The sequence below is a fragment of the Neophocaena asiaeorientalis genome, unplaced genomic scaffold, assembly GCF_003031525.2.
Source record: "Neophocaena asiaeorientalis asiaeorientalis breed wild unplaced genomic scaffold, Neophocaena_asiaeorientalis_V1.1 scaffold70, whole genome shotgun sequence".
NCBI classification, from domain to species: domain Eukaryota; kingdom Metazoa; phylum Chordata; class Mammalia; order Artiodactyla; family Phocoenidae; genus Neophocaena; species Neophocaena asiaeorientalis.
In genome coordinates, this window is record NW_020175410.1 from 3005349 (window position 1) to 3015030 (window position 9682).

The window sequence follows — 9682 nt, forward strand, 5'->3', positions numbered from 1 at the left end:
CGCGGAGCGGCTGGGCCCGTGAGCCATAGCCACTGAGCCTGCGCGTCCGGAGCCTGTGCTCCGCAATGGGAGAGGCCACAACAGTGAGAGGCCCAAGTACCGCAGAATAAATAAATAAAAAAGAAGCGTTCGTCTTTTTTTTTTTTTTTTCCGTTCGTTCATCTTTAAGTGGCGAGGCAATGACGATGTTAAGTGTGTTGTTAGTGCCTGAGGCCATCACAGTTCCTGTCTCAGTCCTGCCCTCGTGCCCTGTCCACAGTTGTGGGGATTGGGGTGGAGTCCTTGCTCCTGCAAAACATTAAAACTCCTTAAACCCACACCGTTCTCATCAGAAACTGGGACTCCTGTTGTGCAGAGCCTTGAACTCAGCAGGTTTTCAAGGGCTCTCTGGCAGGACACCAGATTTCAGGATATAATCCTGTATTTTAACCGCTGTCAGAAAGTTCCAAAGAAGATTTGGATTTCATTCTATCTAGTTATGTAGCCTCCTTTCTGAAGACAGACTGCCAGAAGACTAGGATTTACTTCTGACCAGCAGTGCTTTTATGCAAATGGCCTGAGAAAGCACAGTAACCCCAATGTATTAGAGTTCCTCAGTCTCTTGCTAGGGGTATAATATTTATATGTTACCAGGTATAATTGGATATCCAAACCAGCTCTTTTATACAGGACGATTTTTAGTATAAATCACTATTCTTCACAATTATATTTTGTCTTTAATTTATAGCCTTAAGTTTATAAATTAGTTCAAATGTATTACCATGATTTAAAATTTTTACCTTTTCACAAGTGTGTTTCATATTTTGTTGAAATTAAAATAAGGCGACAGTAAATCTATACTATTATATTCTGTAATACATTTCAATAAAAAACTGGTGTGCATAGTGCTTCTGGAAATTGAATATAAAGATCACATACATAGCCATATGTAAAATAATATTGGCACTACCCTCCACTAAATTGGATTTTAAGTTGTTTTTTAATTGTTGGAACTGCTTAATTCTTTTTTTTTTTAAAGATGGTAGCCAATTTTTTTTTTTTTTTTTTTTTTATTGGCCGTGTTGGGTCTTCGTTGCTGCGCGTGGGCTTTCTCTAGTTGTGGCGAGTGGGGGCCACCCTTCGTTGCAATGCATGGGCTTCTCATTGCAGTGGCTTCTTCTGCTGCAGAGCATGGGCTCCAGGCGCGTGGGCTTCGGCAGTTGCAGCGCATGGGCTCAGTAGTTGTGGCTCACGGGCTCCCGAGCGCAGGCTCAGCAGTTGTGGCGCATGGGCCTAGTTGCTCCACGGCATGTGGGATCCTCCCGGACCAGGGCTCAAACCCATGTCCCCTGCATTGGCAGGCAGATTCCTAACCACTGCACCACCAGGGAAGCCCTGCAACTGCTTAATTCTTAGGAGAGTAAGGATTGTTGGTGACTTTAGCCCCTTAGCAGGCATCAGTGTTACGATGCAGGATGCCCCTCCAGAAGTTAACTCAGAATTTGCTGACATCAGCCTTCATACATGGGCACTCGCTTTGTTTAGTGATGGCACTAATATGAGGAGACACATGAAGTAGCTTGGTTTATGGAAGAGGGCAAGGGAGGCATGGTGCTGTGAAAACATCCCCTCACACACTAATGGCTCATTCACACAGAAAACAAGCGACAGCCTTCACTCCCTCCACCAAGCGTAACGAGAACAAACTGACTCAAGATCCCAGAAGCAGCAGTGTTCAGATTCACTGCTAGCTTGTGCTCATAAACTCTCTGCTTACATTTACTGATAATCCACGTTGCCAGTTGTAATAGACTGCTGTGGGAAGTCTTTAAGCTGGCTCTTCATGGCCTTGTGAATGAAATGCGTACGATTTCTTGGGTTGTGTGTCCTGAGGTGAAGGTCATCTTTCAAGTATGCCATAACAAAATGATTGCAGGCCCTGAACTACTTTTGTCACAATAGAGAGGTGTTGACAGTATACCACACTATGATTTCTGGTCTTTACTTTTTTTTTGGATCCATTTAGGGAAGTTCAGAATTTTAGAATGAAAATACACGAAGTTATAGTCAGCTCTAGCTGGTTGTTTTTAAAAAACAGATGGCTTTAAAAGAGATGATGAAATCTATTCTTTAAAAGTCATTTTTAAAGTCAGGCATGTGATTCCACTGTATATATATATTTATGTATATACCTTAATTCCTTATTTTTTCAGATTTCAGCAAAGAATGGGATATTTCACTCTGCTAGATTTTCATAACTCTCTCTAATCCATTTGTGTACTACATTCTAAACTTTTTCATTTTTATTTTCTGACTACTTTGGATAGAAGTCCTTTCAAAAAGTATTTTGTGTTTCTCAGCCTTCTTATAGACTCTTCAGAGTATAATTCACACACGTGACCTGGAGTAGCATTGTGAATGAGAGTTTTATACCGTATTATAATTTGGTGGCAGCATCTGAAATGATTTACTGATGGGATTATTAATGGTACCATTTTAAGGTATCACATATTTCTTTGTAGTATTTTTTCTTTCAATTACTGGTAACATTTAATTGGTTAGTTCTTACTGTGGTCAATATGTACAATAACATGGATTTTGGAGTCAAGAATCCTAGCTGGAAAACCAGATTTTCAACTATGTGTGAAGACTTGAACTGGTAACATAGTTTCCTCATCAATAAAATGGGGAGAATGATACCAGCCTCAAGGAATTATTGGGAGTCTTAAATGGAAAAAATGCCTGTAAATCCCTTAGAAGAGAGCCTGCTCATAGTAGGCGTACCATATATATAATCTCCATTTTCTTGATAGACCTGTAATTGTATAGTAGGTTCCCTGAGGTGCTAAAATTTTGCTTTAAATATACTTGTACTGTGAAACACAGAGTTCATATTAATACATTTTTGCTTAGCTCTGTCCACTCGGGCCCTTTGCTAATTGCATTTTCTAATTTTTGGAGGTAGGGGAAAATAGCTATTTATGTTCATGGGGAGTACATCTAAATTAAGAATCAATGGGCAGGGCTTCCCTGGTGGCGCAGTGGTTGGGAGCCTGGCTGCCAATGCAGGGGACACGGGTTCGAGCCCTGGTCTGGGAAGATTGTGGAGCAGCTGGGCCCGTGAGCCGCAGCTGCTGGTCCTGCACTCTAGAGCCAGAGAGCCGTAGCTGCTGAAGCCTGCACGCCTAGAGCCCGTGCTCTGCAGCAAGAGAAGCCACCGCAATGAGAAGCCCGCACACCGCAACAAAGAGTAGTCCCTGCTCGCCGCAGCTAGAGGAAGCCTGCACCCAGCAACAAAGACCCAACGCAGCCAAAAATAAATAAATAAATTTATTAAAAAAAAAAAATAAAAATCAACGGGCAATAGATGGACATGTTAGAAAAGAATCCTTGAAGCATTTGCTTTGATGGAGGAATTTCATACATCCCTTGGCTTTTTAAAAGTTTATTCTGGATCCTCAGGCATGTTTCAAATGTCTGCTAGATAAAACGAGCATCACTGGAAGGCATATAATCTACCCACAATCAGAAGGTACAACTCTATAGCTAGCTTCGTCTCGCCCTGGCCAAATAAGGACTTAATTGTTGGTGATACAATTAGCAATTTAGGTGATGACAAAATGTCCTTGCTGAGTCAATGAGTGTGCCCCAGGACATAGCTGCCCCCTGTGTTGCAGCATGTTGCTGGACACCATGCATGAAGGAGTATGTCCTGCCCTGCCTCCACCCCATTCCTCTCCCTTCAGTACACACTATATTCAACGAAATGCCAAAATGCTACAACCCACATTCAGTCTGTGTTCGTAATGCATCCTCTTCTGTTCCCTACATATGGCAGTCTGAAACAATTACATAATGAGACATATTATCAGGGTATAACTGTCAAAAATGAAGAGCCTAAGCTATGAATAAATATTATCCATTTATTAGCTGTTCTGCTCCTGTGTTCTCAAATCTATACTGCACCCCTGACTTTCAGATTTTACGTTTCATACCCCTGATTCCCTGTGTAACACTAATGCAGCACTTACAATGTTCAGGAAAAGATATACAAAGTCATAAGGCAAATTAAACTCTAAAGTAGAGTTTCTTATCATTTTTGAATTATAGTCCTTTTTGCCAGTCTGGTGAAATCTACTGACTCTCAGAGTAATGTTTTTAAATTCACAAAAAAATATGCAGGATTACAAAGGAAATCAATTATATTGAAATGTTAAGATTTTGATTTAGTAATATATGTGCTTCTTTTAAAAATATTTTTATTGGAGTATAGTTGATTTACAGTGGTATACAGCAAAGTGAATCAGTTATACATATATCCACTCTTTTTTAGATTCTTTTCCCATATTAATAAATTACCTTTAGAAATCTAGGAGGGGCTCAATAATTCTTAAGGTGTCAGTAAAGATTAGTATAAATAGAATTTTGAAATATTGCAACAACTGTAATGTGATATGGAAATATCTATGATATCTGTCAGTGACAAAGTCAGAGATATTTCTACTATGACTATGGTTTCTTGCCTAAATTTATAATTGAAAGAAGTGCTTAATTTCAATTACATGTTAGTGAAAAAGTTACATTCCTCTGCATTCAGAGTCACTGACCCGTGTTAAGAATCTTGCTGTACTATATGCCAGTTTTGCTTATTTCATTAAGTTTCTTCCCTCTGAAGCACCTCTTCTAGACTCTCTATTTTAAATATGAAAATACCAAATTTGGCAGATTCTGTTGCCTCTGTTGTACCCCTGGAGCAATTTGGAAAGATATGCTAACTCTTTCAGGAACGTACTATTTTTCCCCTTTAGAAGTATATCTCATATCATTAATTGATCAAAAGCACTATCTTCCTTGGAATAGACACACTTCCCAATATCAGGAGGTCAGGCTTTCTCAGTGCTCAGCGGATGACTCCCCCAGGGGGAGCTCTCACCTGCAACTCCTGGCCCAGATGCAACTTCTGCCTTCCTACCTATGATTCTACTTTCACACGCAAGAAAGCCAAGCAGATGCAATGACTGAGCATAATGCTGAATGTGAAGCTGCTCTAGTTTCTTTTGTAACCGAGTTATTTAGAAACTTTGGTATTACGTGATTGATAACAAACTGATTATAAGAAACCTCACAGCACACGAGTGTGGTGAGATGCCATGGTTGAGAGCAGCTCTTTTACGCACCAATACACACACTGAGGAATGAGTGCTCGGACATTATGTCTTTCAGGCCACTCACTGTGATGCCATTAGGATTTATAGTGGCAGAACTAAAGTGAAAAACTCAGTGGCCCAAAATAGTTAATGTTTTCTTAAGCAGAGTTTGGCACTTTCTCTCTAAAGGTCCAAATAATAAATATTGCAGGTTTTCTGGGCCATGTGATTTCTGCTGCAGCCACTCTCTTCCACCATTGTACTGTGAAAGCAGACATAGACAAAACCTAAACGAATGAGTGGCTGTGTCCCAATAAAAACTAATTTGTGAATGGTGACATTTGAATTCAATGTATCTTCAGATGTCACGATATGTCATTTAATTTTTTTTTTTTCCATTTGTAAACATGTAAAAACCATTCTTGCAAGCCATACAAAAACAGGCAGTGGTCTGGATTCGGTTCATGGGCTGTAGTTCACTACTCCTACGTTTAAGTATGAAAGCAATAGCCAGGTAGCAGACCAATTAAGGAGGTGAATCTGGTTGGTTATGACATCCCAAGGGACCTGCACTTAAAGTAAATTTTAGCTAGAATGTGACGTGAGGAAGTCTTTGATGTTTCTAGATGGTACCACATGTAGAAACAGAATTCAAAATTATATAGATCTCAACCACTGCGCCACCAGGGAAGCCCCCTAAAAACCATTCTTGCAAGCCATACAAAAAGAGGCAGTGGTCTGGATTCGGTTCATGGGCTGTAGTTCACTACTCCTACGTTTAAGTATGAAAGCAATAGCCAGGTAGCAGACCAATTAAGGAGGTGAATCTGGTTGGTTATGACATCCCAAGGGACCTGCACTTAAAGTAAATTTTAGCTAGAATGTGACGTGAGGAAGTCTTTGATGTTTCTAGATGGTACCACATGTAGAAACAGAATTCAAAATTATATAGAAATTATCTTTGTCTGAAGCCAGTCAGGACCCTGACCTCAAAGACAGTATGTAAGAGGCAGCAGTTGTACACAGACGTTGCAGGCTTCTGTATAAAAAAATGTAGAAGTGTTTATGGGAACAAATCTATGCAGCACAAATTAGAATTTCTTTTTTTTCTGAACAACTTAATTAGAAGGAATATGGTATTTATTTACTTTGACCAGAGCTGGTAAATAGACCACCATTTCTCTACAGTTCTTTGTGTTAGCAAGAACATGAAAGTTTGAAAGCCTAGGTCTTCTAAATCTGTAAGAAATGTCTCCATTACCAATTATTAATGGTAGAATTGATTTTCATGGCATTTTTGCAGGGAGAAAAACAAAGACAAATTAAAAGAAAGAAAAAAATCAGAAGGAGGGTGGTAGACAGTAGCAATATGGTGTGGGTGTAGACAATCCCTGTGATTCATGGAGAAGTTAGGGCTTATACAGATTAACTCTCTTGTGAGAAAGTATTTCATTTCTTGTAGAATAGTTTCCATCAACCAGATCCTTACAGAAATCAGCATAACATTTCACCTATTTAAGAATCAAGCAGTGGAAAATATGTAATACTAAATATGAACTTCACTTTTGTGGTGGTGGTTGTTTTATAAATATCACCAGACACACATCTGGGGTTTTAGTGCTTGCCACAGTGCAGTTTGCTGGTTGACATGTATCTAAAAAATGCGTATATTAACACCCAGGCTATAGAGCCAAGCACATTTTAGTGCCGGCTACAGCTGAAAGAATATGTTTCCATTCCTTGTCCATCTGTTCTTGGCAACATAAATTTAAACTAGAAACACAGAATAAGTTTCATGAGAAGTAAGTCTAAATAGGGTTTAGAACAGCAAGGTGAATGTTCTCGGTTATTAGGACTTGTTAACATTTGATCTGGTAGCTGAATGATCGTGTCCACGTGAAGAAATCTCATGCTGCAGCTAGAGCTTAAAGTTTAAAAAATAATAGTTTTTTTAAAGTCAGTTCTCTTCAAAAAAAATACAGTGGATTGGTTACACTTTTTGTTTTCAGGGCCTATATAAAATTTGCCAAAGATCATGGGCCTAGCAAACCTTGAGATTTCAAAGTGCTATCCACCACACATTTGAACAACGCTGAAAATATATCATTTATTTCTCTCAACTTCGTGCTCAAATGGATTCATTAGTGGGGAATGAGGGCTTTCTGTACAAAATGGAGTACATACAACACACACATGCTGGTTTTTCTTCAAGTCCACCCTCAGCTACGACTAGCTATTATCTGTATAATCATCATGGCCTACCCTGTGCCACTCTATGCCACCCCCTCCAGCTTTTGTTACTACTAAAACAATATTAAACAATTTATTGACATTTGAAAATACATGGGATTACATGAAAATATCAGTATAGAAAAGGATCATATATGTGCATCTAGAATTTTACCTTCAAATCAAGGGTTCAGGCGTCCTGAGCCAGATAAGTAAGCGAAGGGGCTGTGTGCTGAGATCGCACTCTGTCGGCTTTTACTGACGTGAGTACTTCCTCTGCTTTCCCACTGAGTGAAAGTCTTCAGGTTGAAAAGGGACTTTGGAGCTCACACAGAACACTCTCACTCCCTAAATGAGAAATATTTCTATAAGTTTTAAAAGTCTCTCTCTTTGGTACGGCTCATTTATCAAATACAGCATTGCGGTTAGGCCTCAGAGTGATTGGATTCAAATTTTGGCTCTGTCACTTCCTATGTATGTTAATACGAATAAATTCACTTCTCTAATTTTTAGCTTCTCTATCTGTAAATTCTAATAATCATATCTGTCTTAAACTGGTTTTGCGGGGGGAGCCAGTAAGGTGATATACAGAGAGTGACTAATCCAGTGACAGGTACTTAGGAAACAGTCGACAAGCAGTATGTAATACTATTAGCCTCTTTTTACTGTCCTCTGGTAAAAAAAAAAAAAAAAAAAAAAAAATTATGATTGTATTGTGCTAATTATCAAACCTACTCCCAAGTAGAATTTGGTAGCACATTCCTTATCATAAAAAAAAAAATTTCTTTTTTTCAAATTCAAGAAAAACTTGACATCCTGCTCAAGTTTACCTATGACTTTGGACGATTCACTCAATGATTTAGGGCCTCAAGTCTTATCTTTAAATTGAGAAACTTTAATTCCATGATCTCTAAGGTCTTTTTTTCGAGTAATTTAACAAAATCATGTTTGACAGCATATCCTCATACTTTATTTATAGTATTGAAATGTGTATTTGCTGCCAAATGTCTGATGTGGGATGTAAAATGTTCCATATATACATGTGGAATAACGTTAAGTTTGTTGATGTTAAAAACTACTGGTATATTTTTTGGCATTATTTGGCTCAGAATCCATTCTTCCCGTTTTGTTTTAGAATAAGCTGACAGCACATCTTTTCCCACAGCACCTCAGGGTCTGGTTAAACTGAGAGTTTCAAAAGTAGGCCATCTTTTCCTTACTTTTAGTAGAGTATCCAAGACAGAGAAGCTTTCTTTGTGAAGTAGCTTTCATTTTTCATTTCAGTAACATCTAATGACATGAAATTGTGCACATATTCGTATGCACTGTAATTTACAAGGTTTCTGTTTTCTTTCAGATCTGAGTGATCAGCTGCTGGAGGTGGTTGGCTTGGAAGGAGCTATGGAGATGGGGCAAATATACACGGGACTGAAAAGTGCTGGGCGGCGGCTGGCTCAGTGCTCCTCTGTGGTCATCAGGTAGCTCTTTCTCTACAATTGAGGAAGGAGGTTGACATGGCATAACTACAAATTCATTAAAGCCATACAAGTCTCTGATAACCGTGTTTGTTTTATCTGTGCCTCAAGTTATCAGTGATTAATGCTGATATATTTCAAAATAATGAAAATGACAGTATTTACAAAGTTTTGGTTCACTGTTACTTACCATGTCCATTGGAATTTGATTCCCTTTTGTTGAGACCGTGGATACAATTCTAACATACAAATTCTACCCCCTCTAATCTGGCTCACACTCAGTTTAATTTACTGAAGCATCAAAGCATCTACTAGGCAAATTACCCAATGAAAACACTGTTGACGCACCATTAACTTACATTCTTTCATAGACTAAAGTCTACCATTGCTTCTATAAATTAAATAATGGATTATTATAAAGTAAGATTTTATATGTGTATTACATTTAAACCTTTACAAAAAACATTTTTTCAAAATTTTACCTGTAGAGAAAAGTTCTATTTTTACCCTAACGTAAAACCACAGATTATAGCACAGATATAATTGGTGTTATATATATGAAAGTGTTGATACTGGAAAATCTGAGATGTCAAACACTTTTTCTCCACATTTACAATGTGGGTTTGCATGAAAACAAGGGAGGCCCTTTTGGCTGTAGGAATTCTGATTGTGGCATTAAACATAAACACTACATTTGTCTTTTGGCATCCGGAATTTTTGTTTATATCACGACAGTTACCAGGAAACTCTTTAACATTCCTGTAACTAAGACACCTTTCAAGGTATTCATTAATAGTCAAGAGTTGAAGTTCCAGGACTTCCCTGGTGGTCCAGTGGTTAAGACTCCGAGCT

The 9682-nt window shown here is 38.5% G+C and overlaps 1 protein-coding gene across 6 annotated transcripts in view; it reads left to right on the forward strand.

Annotated features, from left to right (window-relative positions):
• DGKB (diacylglycerol kinase beta) overlaps nucleotides 1–9682 on the forward strand; it is a 639375-nt gene that overhangs the window by 592686 nt on the left and 37007 nt on the right. For all 6 annotated transcript variants that reach the window (XM_024767053.1, XM_024767055.1, XM_024767059.1 and 3 more), the window contains one exon: nucleotides 8713–8833. In XM_024767053.1, coding sequence (XP_024622821.1) covers nucleotides 8713–8833 — 121 coding nt within the window. The remainder of the gene's footprint in view (nucleotides 1–8712; nucleotides 8834–9682) is intronic.